Below are 22,294 nucleotides of genomic sequence, written 5' to 3' on the forward strand. Positions count from 1 at the left end.
CACATTCAACAGGTCCGATTTGTGTCTCACATCTATCAACACATGGTGGATCTAGTTCACTGTGTTTCCATCCAGTGAGGTCCATGTTTCCTTATGTATTTCTTTATGCGGGAACAGTGGTGATCCTATTACCATATTTCTAGCTGCTGTAAACAGTATAAGCCTTGTTCCGTTCTCATTACTTGTTGCATGTTTGCTGTGGGGGCCAATTATTGGTCTATAAATCTGTTCTTTCCCCACCTGAGTGTTTAGGTTTCCAGCTATTATTTTAATATCGTGCCCTTGGCACTCATCATATGCTCTTTCCAAAGATTCATTCATTCTCTTCTTCTTTGGATTCTTCTGGTGGTGCATGGGCATTAATTGTGGAATAGTTAAAGAATTTCTCCATTTTCCTGAGTGTTGATAATCTTGCACTAATGGGTGTAAACCCTATTACCAGATGCTTTAATTGATGATGTACAACAAATCCTGTCCCCAGCTCATGATTTCTTTCACTGCAGCTATAGAATATATTTCTTTTCTAAAACTCCATTTCCCATCCATCTAATTTCTTATAGTACTAGTATACTTTGCTTCAAATTCATTATTTGATCCATCATTACTTTCAGTGCTCCTGGGCGATATATCTACATCTACATGGATACTCTGCAAATCACATTTAAGTGCCTGGCAGAGGGTTCATTGAACCACCTTCACAATTCTCTATTATTCCAATCCCATATAGCGCGCGGAAAGAATGAACACCTATATCTTTCTGTACGAGCTCTGATTTCCCTTATTTTATTGTGGTGATCATTCCGCCGTATGTAGGCCAGTGTCAACAAAATATTTTGCATTCGGAGGAGGAAGTTGGTGATCGGAATTTCGTGAGAAGATTCCGTCACAACGAAAAACGCCTTTCTTTTAATGATTTCCAGCTCAAATCCTGTATCATTTCTGTGACACTCTCTCCCTTATTTCGCGATAATACAAAACGAGCTGCTTTTCTTTGAACTTTTTCGATGTACTCCATCAGTCCTACCTGGTAAGGATACCACACCATGCAGCAGTATTTTAAAAGAGGACGGACAAGCGTAGTGTAGGCAGTCTCCTTAGTAGGTCTGTTACATTTTCTAAGTGTCCTGCCAATAAAACGCAGCCTTTGATTAGCCTTCCCCACAACATTTTCTATGTGTTCTTTCCAATTTAAGTTGTTCATAATTGTAATACCTAAGTATTTAGTTGAAATTATGACTTTTAGATTAGACTGATTTATCGTGTAACCGAAGTTTAACGAGTTCCTTTTAGTACTCATGTGGATGACCTCACACTTTTCGTTATTTAGGGTCAACTGCCACTTTTTGCACCCTTCAGATATTTTTTCTAAATCATTTAGCAGTTTGTTTTGATCTTCTGATGACTTTATTGGTTGATAAATGACAGTGTCATCTGCAAACAACGAAAGACGGCTGCTCAGATTGTCTCCCAAATCGTTTATATAGACAAGGAACAGCAAAGGGGCTATAACATTACCTTGGGGAACGCCAGAAATCACTTCTGTTTTACTTGATGACTTTCCGTCAATTACTACGAACTGTGACCTCTCTGACAGGAAATTGCAAATCCAGTCACATAACTGAGATGATATTCCATATGCACGCAAGTTTTACTATGAGCCGCTTGTGTGGAACAGTGTCAAAAGCTTTTCAGAAATCCAGGAATACGGAGTCGATCTGAAATACCTTGTCAATAGCACTCAGCACTTCATCTGAATAAAGAGCTAGTTATGTTTCACAGGAACGATGTTTTCTAAACCCATGTTGACTGTGTGTCAATAGACCGTTTCCTTCAAGGTAATTCATAATGTTCGAACACAATATATGTTCTAAAATCCTGCTGCATATCAACGTTAATGATATGGGCCTGTAATTTAGTGGATTACTCCTACTACCTTCCTTGAATATTGGTATGACCTGTGCAACTTTCCAGTCTTTGGGTACGGATCTTTCATCGAGCAAACGGTTGTATATGATTGTTAAGTATGAAGCTAATGCATCAGCATACTCCAAAAGGAACCTAATTGGTATACGGTCTGGACCAGAATACTTGCTCTTATTAAGTGATTTGAGTTGGTTCATTACTCCGAGGATATTTACTTCTACGTTACTCATGTTAGCAGCTGTTCTCAATTCAAATTCTATATAGGGATCTCACATTCCAGTACCAATATATAGATCTGATCTATGCCTTATATTTCTCTTCTTCCTTATTTTCCCTTCTTCATTTACTTGTATTCCCTCCTCATTGTCCTTTTCCATGCCTGAAACCTTCCTTCATCTATCCGGCTTTACTTTGTAGAAGTTTCGCAAGAATTGTTTTCTTTTTTTACAGAGCGGGATGTCAACCCTGCGTCCAATCCCTACTGGGGGACGGGTGGTTTTTAATCAGGGTTTTCTTCCATTAGCCTTTGGAAACCCAACTTCCAACTGCAATGCACCAGTTGTCATTTTGCTAGTTTTGGTCCACCCCGGGTATTTTATTTCCCCGGTGTCCACCATATCTGGTGAACATTCCCCGATCCGCTACCTGGGGAGGTGCCTGATGGGAGACTAGAAACTCCACACAAGATTTAACTACATGTTATATAAAAAAGATTCAATCTCATTCACAACATCAAGCAGCTTACTGTCACTGTCATAACTGGTAACTGAATTAGTATCACCTTCTTGATACTGTCATTAACGTCCCTAATCCTTTACATTAGTGCCACAAAATTGTATGTTGTATGAATGAAAATTTGTAACAGGGCTGGGATTTGAGCTTGGGTCTCCTGCTCACTAAGCAGATGCACTAACCCCTCTGCTGTCCTGGCACAGTGGCTTTTCACAGCTGCACAGACTACCTCAGCATGCCTCCCTCCTGTATCCAAATTCTCACTCATGCCTCAGCCCACTTGGTATTCCCCCCGCTCAAACAGCATTTCAGAAGTTCTCCAATTGTATTGGGTAGCACCTCAGCATTGAATGGAAGGGGAATCCTGCCTGAAACCTGGGCACAGTTGCTTTAATCAAATGAAACTGCAAAACCACTGTGGCATAATCGTTAGTCCGTCTACCTAGTGAGCAGGAGACCCGGGTTTTTAATCCTGGCCTCGGTACAAATCTTCGTTCATCTCTTCAGTCTGCTTATATACATCATAGATGTTTTGGACTTGAAAAAGTCTCTAGAACCATATAGTTTCATTTGATCAGCACATTTTAGTTTGTAAAATAGAATTTTGTGATAGACACAATCACTTTGTCAGGATCACAAAATAGATCAACAGAATAATTTTTCTTCTTTAGCTTCTGTAGGACTTCATTTTTAGTGACCTGTGAATTTTAATGTCCTTGGGGTTTCCATTTATGGAACTAATGTGTGTTGCTTGTGCATACAGTGTCCGCAGCAGTAAATCTAATCCACCTGTATTTGGTTGTTTGTGAATGCATTGTTTACAGTCACAGTGAGTATATTTTAGTAGGTTAACATTTGACCGCCATGGTCAAATAAACTGTTGACTACTTGTTTTACATCTAAATCATTGAAAATTGGTTGGACTACAAATATAAGTAACCACTACATTACGTCCATTAATCATCATAGAAAATTTTATTGTGGAAAATAATTCAAAGCCGGACGTCAAGATATCTAGATGACCTCAGTCAGTATTATGTGACAGAAAATAAACATTAAAATCTCCACAGACAATGATTCTTCATGCTGGTGACCTTGTAAACTGTCAGTACCACAATGTTGTGCATTTTCTGGACCACTGTTGTGGCACAGTATTCAAAGAGCTGTTCGACAAAGTATTCATTAACCTGAAGGGCCTGGGACTGAACTACATTATTTTGTGTATATAACCATTCCCCCTTTCTTCATACTGGTTCTACCAGAAAATGATATTAGTTTGTTGCCATGAAGGTGAATCTGTTCAATTTTGCTGACTTCCACTTGAGTGATATGCTTACACATAACAATCCAGATGTACTGAATGGAAGTATGGTGGCAAATCCATTTGCAGGTCAATACCATGAGAGAGATTTTTGAGTGCAAAGCAGGCAGAAATGAGTTCTTTGGTTAACTTATCCATATACTGGTGCCACCTGGCTAGAGATACAAATAATTTTTGTGGGACAGAGTTGTGAAGATAGTTTTTCTAAACAGCCATTGATTGCTTTTGTTCTTTGGGGTCCACATTGCAAAATGTGCCCTCCAGTGGCAAGGTAATTGTGAATCTCAGCCAGCTACACTGCTCTTTAAATGATTTTTATTTTATAATTTTCTGAAATGGACTCATCATGATTGACTTGTAAAATAAAAATCATTTAAAGAGCAGTGTACCTGGCTGACATTCATAATGCGACATTGATTGATCCATGCTCCCCATCCTCTTTATAACAGATGTTTTTCTCATTAGGGTGTCTACTGATCAGAAAGGTCATGAAAAAGAAAAATGGTCATGAAAGAAATGAAACGAAATGAGTGATCAGGAATTTTGTTTTGTGTCTCAGTCAGGCGAGGTACTAGAAGGGATTGACAACTTACTGCTACAGCCAGAAATTCCATTTTTATGCACATGAAAACTTGTGTATGTCAGCTGGGTAGGGGAGTAGGCTTTGGTTTAACCGGCACCCAGACCTGCGGACATTTTCTTTTAACTTCGTGCCTCCCAAGCCACTATATGATATATATGTATCAATAACGTTGGCTCATTTATATTCTGTTCAGAGATACTGAATAGAAAAATCATCTCATGTATACGATGTCACATTTTCGTCACTGCTGTCCGTATACAGAGTATGTTCGGAGGTTTCTGTATCTTTAATGTTATGTGTTTTTCATACCAAATGATTTTTTTCTGAAAGCAGGTTGGTTTTATTCAGGATTCCAATACACCGTATTATTCCCCACCCTTTTGGCTACAAAACCCTATTTTTGAACATAATCTCCATTCAGTGTGTTGGTCCTATGCCATCTTATTGGGAGTGCCTGTACGCTTGCATGGTACCACTGTACTGGTTGATGTCAGAGCCAGTGTCTTCCCACATCAATAACTTCCCCATCATCCACATATAGCTTCCTGTGGAGTGCAACCTTGATTTGACCAAACCAATGGAAGTTGGAAGGTGCAAGAGCTGAGCTGTAGGGTGGATGAGGAAGAACTGTACACTGAAGTTTTAAGAGCTCCTCTTGTGTGCACAGACTTGTGTGAGGCCTTGCATTGTCATGAAGGAGGAGTTTTGTGGTGACGAACATGCTGAAAAAGTTGTTTCTTCAATTTCCTGAGGATAGCAGAATACACTTCTTAGTTGGTTGTTGCACCAAGAGGTAGGATATCAAACAGAATAACCATTCAGAATGCAGTTGTGCAGTGATGTGTTTGAATGTGATGACTCACTGTGCTTTTGTTCATAATCAGGTCCCTGTAGACATTCTGCAAGTGCCTATGAATGTCTGTGCTCTGCTTTTCTGGCAAAAGAAACAGTGACTGCTCTCTGCTTGGAACGCACCTTCATTACAGGTGCCATTTTGAAGGGTATGTGTAGTGCCATCACCTGTGGGAACTTCATGAAATTTTGGGGCTAAAATGAGAATGTTCCTTGATATCCCACAACAAATTCTGCATTCTTTTCAACAAAATTTGACGAAGAAAGAAAAAAGTGTTTATGTCACTTATTGAACGCTCCTCGTGGTAAGGGTCTCTTATATGTGAAAAATACTCCAGAGTGGATTGTGTAGTTATATTTTAACCTTATACAAACTACACATACTCAGAATCCTTTTGTATGCGCCTCTGCGGGAAAAAAAAGAAGATATTCCATTCTGCATTATCAGGGTTGCCACAGTTTCTGGAAATCAGGGAATTTCAAACATCTCAGGGAAATCAGGGAAATTTGAATAAACACTGGAAAAATCTAGTTCCTGTCTCAGTAGATGAAATGGTTTGTTTACTGAGATGTCAGGCATAGTCGCTGGCTGGGTGCAGCTGAGTATGTGAGCCGCTTCCCTACTCCCTCATTCTTATTGCTTCTTCCCTTTCTGCCACTCCCCTCAGCTTTCAGTCAGTGCTGCCACCACTTCTTGCTGCTAGCCTGGCAGCTGCCGACGAGAGGCAGGGAGGTATGGAGAGAGGTTTGTTAGGATCTGATTCCCAGAGACTCTTGTTGCAGCAGCCAAAGACAGTGATCATGTGTGCATGTGTTGTGTCTGAATGGTAGTGTGAATGTGTGTGTGCTATCGTGTTCTGACAGAGGCTATGGCCAAAAACTTATTTGTGAGAGTGTGATTGTCTTTTCTATGTGCCTGTCTGCAGCTCAGTGATCATCCTCATTAGTATTGATTTTCAGAGAATTCACGCAAGTTATCTGTTGCATGAATTGGTCACTGTGGTCTCATTTCACCAACATGGTGTCTGTGACATGTAAATAGGTGGCCACACCAGTGGACTTACATGACGGGCCAGAACTGCAGGCCATTTCTGTGGGTATCTCTAACAGATTGAGGCAGCCAATCTGAAGCCCATCATTTCTCACTAACGTGCAGGCCCTACCCGTCAGATCTAGTCTCACCGATCTGCCTGCAGGCCAGGTCTGTTTGTGTGTGGTGTAATGCAGCAGATTTTCATGGATCCACAGACTCAGGACTGCGATACTCCTCGGCAGGCCAGAGGCCACAGGCAATGGATTTTAGGAATTGTGACTGTCTCACCACCAGAACATTGTACAGTGTGGCATTTTATAGATGTTTTATTTATTCTGGTATATTTTGGCACTTTGAAAGTATTTTATATATTAGAAATCATGGTTGATAAGAGGAAGAAAATAGTGGCAGTCACTGGCAGTTTCTGCACTATGTTCTGACATATTTCATGAAAGAAAAACCACACAATACCTTTAAAATAATAGACAAAACACAGTGGGCAATAATCGACAATAACAAACATGATAGAACCAACATTTTATTGGCAGTCACCTAAAGTGTTGGTTTACACAGTTTTCCGTGCCTTATACACTTCTTTCAAGATGCCTACTTTTTTCTGAGCTTATTTCTGAAATCAGTGAAGATATTTTATATCTGTCTTGCGATTCCAATGAAATACGTAGTTTTGTCACCAAATGTGTTTCACTTTATTGAAATAAAATAGCGTCTGTGGTCTTAATGAAACATACATAACATTTGACTTGCTTTCTCCATCTAAAAGCAGTTCATTGCAAAATATGTTGATGTTAGTACTTAAGATTTTTGCTCCCATGTTTAGAAATACAGAAGTCCTTGCATTTTTTGTCAACTCAAGTCTTTACTTACCCTTGAGATCTCAAAATTTGTCCGCGCAGGGGCCAACAGCATACGTCTGTGGCACGCATGGGTCCCTGAGCTATTGCAGCCTTTATTCTTCTCTGGGCTGCTTCCACTTCCCCTTTCCCCTTCCTTCTCCTTCCCTGTCCTTCTTCCTTTCCCTTTGCCCCTTTCATTCCTTCTCTTGGTTTTCTTCTTTATGTCAGCCTGGGTATCCACATGACTTTGCTTCGTCTTGCAGTTTTGATTGGTTGCTTTTCCTCCTCCTTTTTGGCTTTTCTGTTTTGGTCCCCCTCAGGCGTTTGACCTTCAACTATAAATCTGAAGTTCATAGTGCGAGCCAAATGAGGAAGAACTCCTTCCCTAGGTATGGATTCCTCTCCTCCTCCTCCTCCTCCTCCTCCTCCTCTCCCTCTCCCTCTCCCTCTCCCTCTCCCTCTCCCTCTCCCTCTCCCTTGTCCCTCTTCCCCTCCCTCGCTGCCAAAGCCCTTTCGCCTCCTTGCTAGGTCTCCAGCTCGGTAGGCAATCCATGTAGTGGGGCTTTTATGTACCCATCTGGCTAAGCCCCCCCCTCCAGTACCACAGGGATCACACTGCTGGTACCTCTCCTGTGAATGCCTTGTGCAAGCCTTGGAGTGGTTGCCCATCTTTTTGGGGCATCGGAACTCCTGGCAGTGACCATCCTGCCAGGTGGCCATTGCTGTGGCTGGGTGGTGCCCACAAGGCGAGCCCCTGTTCGGAGTGGGTGGTACCAAGGCGTACATTTGGCACATGAAATGTGTTAAACTCTCTGGCTGCTCTATGTGGCTGCATCTTTTCCTTAACATACTTCTGGATCAGTTCCTGTTTCTGCCTTTCCAGCCTTACCCTCCTTGGATACATGCTGGGAGGAGGGTCAGACCCTCCTTGGGGTGAGACCCTTTTCACAGTTCCTAGTGTGTACCAGGACCAACAGGGAGATCTTTTCTTTGTGGAACGTACTGAGGACAAGTTCGGCGAAGTCATTAAGCGAGATGATCTCTGGCTCTCTTCTTATAAAGACAACTTCTGCTAGTGAGCCAACCTCCCTCTGTGCAAGCGACCGTTTAGGAGACAATCCTGTGGCTATTGCTCCTCGCAGGTCACTCAGTATGACACAGGAGTAATTTTCCATAGAGACCTTCTCCTCGAGTTCGAGGAACTTATGGCTAATCTGGAATGGCATTGCGTTCATTTCGTCTGGCATGTCCAGAAAGGCTCTAAGGACCATCGTGTAGACACCAGTGCTTTAATCATGGCATTTGAAGGGGATACCCTGCCAAAGAAGGTCAAGGTATGGCGCATGGATGTGATGTGAAACCGTACATTCCACATCCCATGGGTTGCTTCCATTGCCTCAAGTTTGGCCCCATGTCCTCACGATGCTGGTTGAACTGGTTCTCAGTTTCCTCTGTGAAAGTAGTTATTGCCAGATATAAGGTTTTGCTTTACTTTTGGAGCAGAGGCAGGGTGGTTGTGGTTGGGACCTCTCTTCACGTTTTCTCAGCCTGGGACCCCATGACCACTCCCCCATGGAAATATCACTCTTTTTTCCCCATTTTTAGATTTGGTCTAACTTTTTATGCCTTTTACTGTGTGTGTTTTAACTTCCTTGTTTTATAGTTTGACTCCCCTGACTGGATCCATCCACTTTTAGCTGACCTGATATCTTCTAAGAGTATCTTTGGGATCGCAAGACTGATGATGTTGCCGTTTGACCCCATAAACCCTTTCAATTAATCAGTCAATAAATCTAAAAAATTTTCGGGGAAAATGCTAAATGTTTCTGGAAATCAGGGAAATATCAGGCAATTTGACTTGGGAAACGTGTGGCAACCCTGATTATTCTTAGTATCTTTATGTGCACTCCCCATCTCTGTTTATGTGCCAAAACACTGACTCTGAATAAAATTACAGCCACCAGGATTATCTCAAGGTACTGTCTCCCTTGGGCATATATCTTGTGCTGGACTGTGGCAATTCTGTCAATCTCATGCAGAATCTTTGTAGCTCATTTGGAGACTGCTTTTATGTAGTCTTAGAAAAGTTGGATCAGCATTGAGACATCAACCAGGATACAAACAGACCTGTTGTGTATTGAGTGACGTGTTTTCTAGACTGAAGACTGTATTCCTTGTCCTAGACAATTTACTTGTCAGGAATATGTAAGTTGTGTTGTTTACTGTCAGCTTGTTGCCCAACATCAACTTTGCACCGAGGCTAACATTTCTTTACATTTCTTGTCCGTCTGTGGTCTGGAGTCCTCTGGAACAATAGCCAGCAAGCCATTTGCATATAGCACAAATCTTGCAGTTCCTTGACTTGCTTCCAGTAGTTCAAGGAGAGTCTGTGTTGCTATTTCCCAAAAAGTATACCCACAGACGGGTTCTTATGATCTCCCCTTTGTGGTGTTTCTTCATGCTGCTGCAGGACATTTACATTGTGCGTTGTAATTTTATGTAATGATCTTGCAGGCTCAGATAAAAGTCAATTTTGAACTTGCAGCTGAGCCTGGTGAAAGAGGAATACCACTATAAATGAGCAAAAGCTCCCTGGACATTAATCATCATTATTATGGCAAAGCAAAACCTCAGTTGTATGAGAAATTCTAGCATCTGATATATTGCATCTATGACAGATCTGGAAGCCATGTTGATTGCAATGTAGTCCTGTATGTCCCCTGTGCTATCCACAAGTAAATAAGCCTTTCGTGGACTTTTCCCAGAGTATTCAAAAGACATATTGGTCAGTAAGATTTCACAAAAGTAGCATCTCTGTCTTAACCGTTTTGAAAACTGCTGCATTAGTTGCCGTCAAACTGTTAGGCATCCTTGCCTTCATTAGATAATTACTCAAAAGCACTGTCATATAAGGCTCTAACTGACGTGTCCTTTTGCAGAACTTCTGTGCAGATCCTTTCTGGGTGGGAGCTTTGCCTCTCATTAAAGACAGTATAGTATACTATGCAAATGGCACTACCGCTGATGGCAAATTGTATGCTACATTCATCAAGCTCCTAAGTTGCTGCTGTTGTTTGCTGTCCTGTTCCATCATTCCCTGGTGCTAAAAGGTGTCCCAAAACTAACGAAAGAAATAATTTTGATAGAAGATGTTTGTTTATTATTAAACATGGTAAATTTTCTATTGATTTATAGAATATACAGTGTAGGGCTATGCATTGAATAGAATACCAGTTAAATGGTTTCCACAGCTTTGCTAGCATATACACACACTTTTGTTGGAATTCTCCATGACCTTTTTGCATTAATGTGGCTGAATTTTATCAGCATAGCACTCAGTTTCCTCCTTCACAGCATTGGTGGTCATGGGCTCATTGCCATAAATCTTAGAGATCAAAGATCCCTAAGAGAAAAATCCAATGGCTTTAAATCACATGATCTGGATAGCCAATTCTGATCATCAGAGCAGGAAAGTTCAGACTAGGAAATGACTTGTACACTAATTAGAGTTGTTTCTCTGGCTGAGTGGCATATAGCACCATCTTGTTGAAACTACTTGTCATCCACATCCATATCTTGTAATTTAGGCACAAAAAACTGGATTATCATCTAGTAATAGCAAGCATCTGTCGTTGCCTGACCAACTGCAAGTTTGAATAAGAGTCAACCTATGGTGTTTCCAACCCAAAAGCCACTTCAAAACAGTGATAGATTATGGATATATTGTTTCTCAACAGTCACTTGCAGATTTTCTGAACCCCAAATGCAACAATTTTGTCAGTTAACCAAACCATCAAAATGAAAGTGGGTCTAATCTCTGAAGATAGTTTTGTTTGAAAAATCAGCATCCACTTATTGTTGTTCTATAATCCATTCACCAAACTTTATTCACTGTGCATAGTAAATAGGCTTGAATTCGTGAGTCAGTTGAATTTTGTGTTCATGAAGTTAGAAATCTTTCATGAGACAACCCCATATAGAGTGTCTCCAAATATCCAGTTCTTGTCTACACTGCTGAATTTCACTCACATGCAGCTCTTTGGGAGGTAGTACTAAAACCATTTCGTCCAGTTTCCATTTTATGTCACAGTTAACTTTTTGAAGATTAAGCAAGATGATGATATAATTGCTTGTAGTGAACCCATTTAGTACTTGCGATTTTGAGGTGGGTTAGCTGCACTCTTATTGGCCATAGTCACATTTATGTTTGTTGTGGTTTCTGATTTTCCAGAATGTGTATGTGTTGGGTTGGGACTATTCAGTTTGTAGAAGCTTAATTCTTGTATCATGCCTGCTAGTTCAGTTCCCCTTTGGTTTGTTTCCCCTCATATGCACAACACAAACTTTGCATTGTCACCGAGAGGAAGGATGTGGCATCTGTACCACTAATACCAGCAGCATTCAAAGTCACAAAAATATCATCTATCTGTTAGTTCAACTGAAAATAGATGCTTATCAGCAGGCAATAGAAACCTAAAACCTGTGTTTCTGTACCTGACATAGTTTTCTGCCTGTAATGTTCCTTTTAAAAACAACAATGCCAGCCATTGATTTGGCTTTTTCCATCACTATCCACACTTGTGACAGTGAGACCACAAATTTACCATTTCTGATATACAGTATTTGGATACATACTACATCCAAGCCCACCATTCTTCTGCCATTTTACATATCTCATGTGTGCAGTTGTGCTTTGCATAGCATTCATTTGCACCACCTGTGCTGACTTGCTCTTTATCATGGCTACTTAGTGGTTGTATCACATTTTTGGAAGGGTGGTTTTAATCGAAGAACAGCTTGCCATAACCTTTTACTAAATATCAGTACACTTTTTCAAAGTTCACAGATTCTGGATGACATGTAAGCACTCTTCTCAGCAAATTACAGAGTTCTACGATAATTGAGATAAAGATGTATATGATTTACTGTTTCTGATACTGCAGTACTCTCTTGGGCTGCACCAGTATACCAACCTCAAGGCAATAGGCAAATGGTTGAGTTCTTCCAGTTCAGCTTATCTCATTTAGTCCTCACATTTTCTGTGTATGTCTGCAGAAACTTATTAATAGTCACTGGACCTCTTCACATCTGGTGAGAGGTACCCATTAGTTACAGCTTTCTTTGTTACTACATACATCCAGTCAACCCATGGAATTTGCTGTGATGGGATGCCTTGTGTACCTCAGTGATACAGATATCTGTACTGTAAATGCAACTCATCAGAGGGGTACCTGTGGAGAGGCCAGACTATATATTATTCTTGGACATCAGCTGCACCTTTTTCAGTAGTTGTAGGGAAAGCAGTGTGGATGATTGGCTGATCGTGTCTTGTAACATTAAACGAAATGACCTTGCTATATTGTTGATGGGAAAGGCTAAAAACAGTGGAAACTACCATCAGTATATTTCCTGAGGACATACAGTTGTGCTGTATGGTTAAATGATGATGCATCCTCTTAGGTAAGATATAATGGAGGTAATTACCCCCCCCCCCCCCCCCCATTTTGGACGACCAGGTGAGAACTGCTCAGCAGAATATTATCAACAGGTAAAACAAATTTGGTGTTGTAGAGGTGAGGGTGTAGAATGTTAGATCTCTTAATCTAGTAAGTAGTTTAGAGAATGTAAAACGGGCACTGGAGAAATTGTTGTTAAATATAGAGGGAATTACTAAAGTGCAGAGGGAGGAAGAACAGGATTTCTGGTGAGATGATTACAGGATTGTTAATACAAAATCAAATAGAAGTAACTCAAGAGTAAGCTTAATAATGAATAAGAGAATATAAATGTGGGTGAACTACTATGAACAATACAGTATAGTTAATGCATTATCATAGCCAAAATATAGACAAAGCTAATACTCACCACAGTAGTGCACATGCCTATATATGCCTATATATGCCTACTAGCTCTGCAGATGGTGAAGACATTCAGAGACTGTAATGAAATAAGATAAATTATTCAATTCGTTAGGAAAGATGAAAATTTAACTGTTTAAGGGAGCCAGAATTCAGTATCAGGAAAAGGAAGATAAGGAAAAATAGTAGGAAAACATGGATTGAGGGAAAGGGATAAAAGGGGAAGATGCCTGGTAGAATTTTGCACAGAGCCATGATTAACTCATTGCAAACACTTGGTTTAAGAACCATGAAAGAGGGCTTTGTATGTGGAAGAGACCTTGGAGAGACAACAAGATTTCAGAAGTATTATATAGTGGTAAGACAGAGAGCTCAAAACCAGATTTTAAACTGCAAAACATTTCCTTGGGTACATCTAGACTTTGATCATAATTTATTGGTTATCAACTGCACATTATAACTGAATAAATTGCAGAATGATAGGAAATTAAGGAGATGGGGGTGTTGATTATTTCTCCCTTCATCCCGTTCCCCCATTCCACATTCTCCTACTATTTTTCCTTATATTCGTTTTTGTACTATTGAATTCCAGTCCCCTAACACAGTTAAAGTTTCCTTTGTTGACAAAATGAATAATTTCTTTTGTCTCATTACTCATTCTTTGAATCTCTTCTACATCAGCAGACCAGTAGATGAATGTACTTACCGTATATTACTGTTGTTGCTGAGAATTTGAAAGAGAGAAGTAGGTGATGACTGGAACAGAGGAAAAAAACACAATCAAACATAATAGAAGACAAATGCATATTTTCGAGAGATGAATAGTGAATACATTAGAGGAATAATTAGGCAAAAATCCAAGTGAAATCTTTGGATAACACACCGTGATAATTCTGTTGGATTTTCTGCTTGTTTTGTCAGTCAGCTGCAAGCACTAGATCTCCATCTAATCATTTACTTCACATGGAAGAACCTTTATTCATCACAATATAAATTTTAACAATATTATGAGAAGGAAAGTTGCTACTCACTATACAGTGGAGATGCTGAGTCGCAGATAGGCACAACAAAGAGACTCTCACAATTATAGCTCTGCAACTCAGCATCTCTGCTATATGGCAAGTAGCAACTTTCCTTCTCATAATATTTTTACATTCCATCCTGGATACAACTTAAATTTTCACATAATGACAATAAAAAATATTTGAATGTGTGCCATACAAGCCATTCAGAGCAAAATTTTCATAACTTTCAAGTAGTGACTACAATCTTGAAGTCAGTAGATGGAGATTGAGAAATTATACTAACCACATAGAAAATAAGTAGCATTACAGGAAATTGTGCAGCAGTATTAATGTGATGGGTTCTAGATGACTGCACGAAAATTCTGCTGATGACCATCTTTCAAATAGTAGATGTAAGTTTACAATTAATAGATCAGAGAACTTTTTAGTATGAGATTACAGAGGAGTAAATGAGCCAAAACATTATGATGATCTGCTTAATGATGTGTTGGTCTAACTTTGGAAAGCAATGTACCAGAATTCTGTGTGACATGGATTCAACAAGTCCTTGGTAAGATGCTGGAGTTGTGTGATACTACATGTTGTCTATGCGAAGGTCGTGCGATTCCTGTCAATAACTGGGTGGTGGTTTGTGGGCATGGATCTTGTGCCTCTTAGCATCCCACATGTGTTCCATCAAGTTCAGATGAGGCAAATTTAGTAGCCGGCCGGGGTGGCCGAGCGGTTCTAGGCGCTACACCTGGAACCACACGACCGCTATGGTCACAGGTTTGAATCCTGCCTCGGGCACGGCTGTGTGTGATGTCCTTAGGTTAGTTAGGTTTAAGTAGTTCTAAGTTCTAGGGGACTGATGACCTCAGACGTTAAGTCCCATAGTGCTCAGAGCCATTTGAATTTTGGACGCAAATTTAGTGTCTACGACATCAACATGAGTTAACTACCCTGTTTCTCAAACCAGTGTAGTATTTTTCTGACCGCGTGACACAGATAGTTATCCTGCTGAAAGATGCTATTACTGTAAGGAATGTAGCTGGTCCGCAGTAATGTCCACATAGTCCACAGCTGTTCTGTTGCCTTCAGTTACTACCACAGGTTCCCTGGCTGCCTGGAGGAATTATTTCCATAGGATAATACTGATCCCACAGGTCTGCATCAATGGCACAATTCATGTTTTGAACAGCCATTTGCCTAAATGGTGGCATATGACCAAGGTACAACAAAACATAATTCATTCAATCAGGTGCCATGTTCATCAATGTGTACTGGATGGTGTTTTCCTAAATACTTGTCGTGCCTGCACCAGCATTGCAATCTGTCCTCAGATCTGCCATTTTTGGCCAGGAAATTACTCATATAATTATTCAAAAATATTAAGGTACAATGAGCATGAGCTGGAACAGTTACTGTTAAGTAATGCATTTTTCAGAAACTGCATTGTGTACATAACTAATCAATCATTAGCCAATCATCTTAAGACTAGTAAAATTGTTGAACAACACAAATCTTCATTGTTAAACCAACTTGGGAGATTAATAATCAAAGACCCATTTTCCTTAAATCAGAAAAATATTGTGTGCAAACAAATGTATGGAATCCATTACTGTCTTAGCAAACCAGCTATATTTACTTATGTAATAATAGTGACATTTGGCTCTGATGCAGAATAAAATTCTCAGTTGGTGACTGAAAACATTACAGTCTCTCGATGAATAAATCTCTGTATACAAGGTGATTATAATTAAACTTTCAAACCACTGTAGAAATAACACTACAGGTCAGGATGACGTAAAATTTCAACAAATATTATCAGAGAATGGGGAAAACGTATGGCAGAAGAAAAATAAGTAGTTAAAAAATATAGCAATAGATGGCGCTGTAAGCATCATAATTTAAAGAGTTGTTGACAACAAATGACAAAGGAATCATACAACATTGCCTAAGGTGAACATTTGACATTAAACAAACTGTACTACTCAGTGTGCATGGGTATACAGGTGTGATACTATTAGTTATGGAAGCCCATCCACCATGACAAGGTCATATCACATCAGATGGGAAAAATCAGTTTTTAATTGTCCTGAGGCCAAAAACTGCATAAAAACCATCAATCAAAATTTATGTGTGACTGGTGCAAAAGATGTTCAATATGCTGTCCACCATTTTCTGCAACAAGTTGAAATCGAGAAACAGCATGTTACACAACTGATAAAAGTGTTTCTGTGGTCATGTTCAGAATGTGTTGCGCAGTGCGTGCCTTCAATGCAGCTAAGTTGGCAGTCAGAACACTGAACACATCTTTCAGATAGCCCCACAGCCAGAAGTCAAACGGGTTAAGATCAGGTGATCGGGACAGCCAGCTCTAGGGAAATGGCGACTGATAATTTCACCATTTCCAAAATGGCACTTTAACAGCTGCTTAACTGGGTTTGCCATGTGCAGAGGTGCGCCATCTTGCATAAAAATGATCCCATCCACACATCCATGCTGTTGGAGAGTTGAAATGATGTGGTTGTGCAAAGGACACTCATAGCGCTTACCAGTGACAGTACAGGTAACAGGACTGAAAGCACATGTCTCTTCAAAAAAATATGGCCCTGTAATGAATGATGCCATAAACCTGCACCACACAGTGACCTATTCAGGATGAAGTGGTAATGGCTGATTTGCGTGTGGATTTTCTGTTGCCCATATTCGACAATTCTGTGTATTGACATATCCTGTCAGGTGGAACTGGGCGTCCAGGGCCAGTCATTGTCCACATCTATGTGAGCAATAAATTCTAAAGCAAAGGTCTCTCTTGCTGGCAGGTCAACAGGAAGCAACTCATGGACATGGGTAATTTTGAATGGATAGCAAAGAAGGGTGTTTCATAGGATTTTACACACTGTGCTCACAGGTATGCCCAATGTTCGGGCAATTCTCCATCCACTACACATTCGCACACCACCACTCATCTCCTTCCACATTGCTGTGATCATTGCTTCCACTAACATTGAATCAATTCGCTTCCTCCCTCTACAAGATTGCACACCAATAGAACGCATTTTTTTGAATTTCTGAATCATTTTCTCCAGACCCATGGCAGTCGCCGGAACAATGCCTTTTTTCAAACCCTTCAGTGTTCAGTACCTGTGCAGAGTGGCATGTGCACAGTCATCATTCTTGTAAAACAACTTTACAAGCAGAGTGCAATCCTGCATTGAGACAGTCATGGCGAATGTCGCAGATGCAAAAGAAAGCCATGTACCCAATGTGTTTATACCAACTTCAGTGGTTCAGTGGGTCATGCACATGACAGGTGTTTTCATTTACGTATTCTGACTCATACAGCATCATTTATTGATCAATTTTCACACAATTTTTTTTTTCTTCTGCCATACATTTTCCCCCTTCTTCAATAATATTCCATTGCAGTTTGATGTCAATCTGACCAGTGGTGTTATTTCTACAGTGTTTAGAAAGTTTAACTTTAATTGTAATCACCCTGTATAAAGAGCAATGTACTGACTGACTGACTGACTGACTCATCACCACCCAACCCAGACTTTTCAAGGATAGAAACTTGTTTGGAGAAGGTGTGGGTCTTATACTGTAGACTTTTCTTCTTCTTCTTCTTCTTCTTCTTCGTTTTTGACTTCTTTGTTACAAATATAAAAATACTTGTTTCAATGTTTTTGGAAATTCAACCCCTAAGGGGGTGAAATAGGGGATGAATTTTTTTGAAAATATTTTATTTATGAAAGCCTTTTTAAAGCTAAAGCTATGAAAATTTAATTTTGGATTCTTAGTTAGAAATAAAAAAAAAAGTGTTTCACTGTTTTTGGAAATTCAATCCCTGTGGGGGTGAAACAGGGGATTAAGGTTGTTGTAGATTTATTTCATTTTACAAGCGTTTTCGAAGCTAAATCAATGAAAAATTGTATAATAATAGTAATAATAATAATAAGTGTTAGACATAAACCAAATGCATGTCACTATTTTTGGAAATTCACTCCCTCCCCCCCCCCCCCCAACCCCAAGTAAGTGAAATAGGTGGTGAATTATTTTATGAAAATATTGCGTTCTGAAAGCATTTTTAAAGCTAGATCTTTGAAAATTGGTGTTTGACTTCTTGGTTAGAGATGAAAAAATCAGTGTTCACTGTTTTTCGAAATTCAACCCTTAAGGGGGTGAGATAGGGTCAGACTGATTCACTGACTCATCATCACCAAGCACATACTGTTAAGTATAGAAACTTGAAGTTTGGAGAGGGTGTGAATTTTATACTGTAGGCATTGTTTAAAAAGGGATTGTCTAAAACTCCAGTACTAAGGGGGTGAAATATTAGATGAAAAGCTTTTTGAAAGTGTGTCACTATTAAGGAAATTTTGAAGCTTGGTTCCTCAATCAGAAAATAAAAATAAATACATGTTTCAGGATTTTTGGAGATTCAACCACTATGGGTGTATAATAGTGGATGAAAGATTTTTTGAAAATAAGTAATTACTAAAGAACTGCTAAAGGATTTTAAGGCTACATAGATGGAAATTGGTATTTGACTTCTCAGTTAGAAATAATAATAATAATAATAATAATAAGTGTTTCAGTGTTTCTGGAAATTCAGACCACAAGATAGTGCAGTAGGGGATGAAAATTTTTGAGGAAATATTTTGTTACAGTAAAAAAAAATTTAAAGCTAAGTTTATGAAAATTGGAATTTCACTTCTTGGTTAGATATAAAGAAATATTTGTTAGGGGATCAAAGTAGCTATGGAAATATCTCCACAAGAACACAAAAGCCATGATTAATAGAAGCTCTGGACTCCAGCTACCAGAATTGCTTTTTGGTCAGAGGTACATTCAGATAATACTTTGCTTATATGGCCTTAGTCAGTGTAAAAACTTAGAAGGTGTTGCAGGTAGTGAACAACATAAGAATTTGATTAAATAAAAACAAAAAAATGTCTGCGGCCCATACAGTCTATGCAAGAGAAGCAGCGGATCCTAAGCTAGTATACATATAAGAAGTATTTTGCCTTTTTATATGCTATTTACTATTTGGTTTTTGAGCATGTCTCTTAATTTGACCATCAATTAAACCGAAGTAACAGCAATATTCATTTAACTGAGTGTTAGTGCGTTGTCTGGAGTGAATAAAGCTGTAAGTAAAGTGACAGTTAGTAGAGCTAGATGTTTTTTATATTGTTTTAGTAGTTCATTCTTACAGAAAAGGTCAGAGTACATTACAACAGAACCTTTGCTGATTGATGTATAGACATATACAGGGTGGTCCGTTGATCGTGACCGGGCCAAATATCTCGCGAAATAAGCGTCAAACGAAAAAACTACAAAGAATGAAACTTGTCTAGCTTGAAGGGGGAAACCAGATGGTGCTATGGTTGGCCCGCTAGATGGCACTGCCATAGGTCAAACGGATATCAACTGCGTTTTTTTAAATAGGAACCCCCATTTTTTATTACATATTCATGTAGTATGTAAAGAAATATGAATGTTTTAGTTGGACCACTTTTTTCGCTTTGTGATAGATGGCGCTGTAATAGTCACAAACATATGGCTCACTATTTTAGACGAACAGTTGGTAACAGGTAGGTTTTTTAAATTAAAATACAGAACATAGGTACGTTTGAACATTTTAGTTTGGTTGTTCCAATGTGATACATATACCTTTGTGAACTTATCATTTCTGAGAACACATGCTGTTACAGTGTGATTATCTGTAAATACCACATTAATGCAATAAATGCTCAAAATTATCTCTGTCAACCTCAGTACATTTGGCAATACATGTAACAACAACGAGTAGTTCTCCTTCCGTAATGTTCACACATGCATTGACAGTGCGCTGACGCATGTTGTCAGGCATTGTCGGTGGATCACAATAGCAAATATCCTTCAACTTTCCTCCAGAAAGAAATCCGGGGATGTCAGATCCGGTGAACGTGTGGGCCATGGTATGGTGTTTCGATGACCAATCCACCTGTCATGAAATATGCTATTCAATACCGCTTCAACCGCACGCGAGCTATGTGCTGGACATCCATCATGTTGGAAGTACATCGCCATTCTCTCATGCAGTGAAACATATTATAGTAACATCAGTAGAACATTATGTAGGAAATCAGCATACATTGCACCATTTACATTGCCATCAATAAAATGGGGGCCAATTATCCTTCCTCCCATAATGCCGCACCATTTATTAACCCGCCAATGTCGCTGATGTTCCACTTGTCGCAGCCATTGTGGATTTTCCGTTGCCTAATAGTGCATATTATGCCGGTTTACGATACCGCTGTTGGTGAATGATGCTTCGTCTCGAAATAGAACGCGTGCAAAAAATCTGCCATAGTTCTGTAATTTCTCTTGTGCCCAGTGGCAGAACTGAACACAACGTTCAAAGCCATTGCCATGCAATTCCTGGTGCATAGAAATATGGTACAGGTGCAATCGATGTTGATGTAGCATTCTCAACACCGACGTTTTTGAGATTCCCGATTCTCACGCAATTTGTCTGCTACTGATGTGCGGATTAGCTGTGACAGCAGCTAAAACACCTACTTGGGCATCATCATTTGTTGCAGATCGTGGTTAATGTTTCACATGTGGCTGAAAACTTCCTGTTTCCTTAAATAGCATAACTATCCAGTGAACGGTCCGGACACTTGGATGATCTCATCCAGGATACCGAGCAGCATATATAGTGCACACCCGTTGGGCATTTTGATCACAATAGCCATGCATCAACACGATATCGACCTTTTCTGCAATTGGTAAGCGGTCCATTTTAACACAGGTAATGTATCACGGAGCAAATAACATCCGCACTGACGGACTGTTACGTGATACCACTTACTTATACACTCCTGGAAATTGAAATAAGAACACCGTGAATTCATTGTCCCAGGAAGGGGAAACTTTATTGACACATTCCTGGGGTCAGATACATCACATGATCACACTGACAGAACCACAGGCACATAGACACAGGCAACAGAGCATGCACAATGTCGGCACTAGTACAGTGTATATCCACCTTTCGCAGCAATGCAGGCTGCTATTCTCCCATGGAGACGATCGTAGAGATGCTGGATGTAGTCCTGTGGAACGGCTTGCCATGCCATTTCCACCTGGCGCCTCAGTTGGACCAGCGTTCGTGCTGGACGTGCAGACCGCGTGAGACGACGCTTCATCCAGTCCCAAACATGCTCAATGGGGGACAGATCCGGAGATCTTGCTGGCCAGGGTAGTTGACTTACACCTTCTAGAGCACGTTGGGTGGCACGGGATACATGCGGACGTGCATTGTCCTGTTGGAACAGCAAGTTCCCTTGCCGGTCTAGGAATGGTAGAACGATGGGTTCAATGACGGTTTGGATGTACCGTGCACTATTCAGTGTCCCCTCGACACATTCTGAGTCCATGTTGCTACAGAAGTTGTGATCCTTGTTAGATGTTTCTAATAAGTTACATACTACGTTGTATCATAACCTGTTTGGCACTTACACCATTGAGCAATAAACGTATTGAGCTAATCAATTTTTAACTTGGACAGTCAGTTTCTGCTATATGGAAGAGGGATCTTTTGCCTTGTCCACCTGCTTGTATGTTTGTGCAGATGTTACACAGTATCAGTGCCAGCACTGATCCCAGAGTGAGACCATTTCCTTAATTCTGCAGTGTAGCAAGACATTGACTGTGAAATGAAATGACTTCAATAAACAGTGATCTTTTGCCTTTGAAAATAGATACACAGGTGAAAATGTACAGTAGTGAAGAATACAAAATAAAAGAACATTTTAACCTGTAAGATAAAAGCCAGTGTGACAGAGTATTAATATTCAGACAATAAATTATTACCACCATTTGTCTTTGATATTTAGTAGGATTATTGTTTTTTTTTTGTTCATAATATTTGTGATGAACTTCATATTATAAAATATTCCACTTTTCCACCTTTTTTATGGTAACTTTGAAACATTTCTTCCAGGTCTGATGCAGCCACAAATAAAGTATATATATATGATGGACAGGGAACTAATGTACCTTTGCATGTGTTTGAGAAACTTCACACAAAACCTGTAGTCACAATAAAGGTAACTTTCGTGGGTTATTT

At 39.8% G+C, this 22,294-nt stretch overlaps 1 protein-coding gene across 2 annotated transcripts in view; it reads left to right on the forward strand.

The window, feature by feature from the left end:
• Window positions 1-22,294, forward strand: part of LOC124615922 (peptidylprolyl isomerase domain and WD repeat-containing protein 1) — a 111,235-nt gene that overhangs the window by 44,613 nt on the left and 44,328 nt on the right. For both annotated transcript variants that reach the window (XM_047144105.1, XM_047144106.1), the window contains exon 6: window positions 22,169-22,274. In XM_047144105.1, the coding sequence (XP_047000061.1) occupies window positions 22,169-22,274 (106 nt within the window). The remainder of the gene's footprint in view (window positions 1-22,168; window positions 22,275-22,294) is intronic.

The sequence above is a fragment of the Schistocerca americana genome, chromosome 5, assembly GCF_021461395.2.
Source record: "Schistocerca americana isolate TAMUIC-IGC-003095 chromosome 5, iqSchAmer2.1, whole genome shotgun sequence".
Classification (NCBI taxonomy): Eukaryota; Metazoa; Arthropoda; class Insecta; order Orthoptera; family Acrididae; genus Schistocerca; species Schistocerca americana.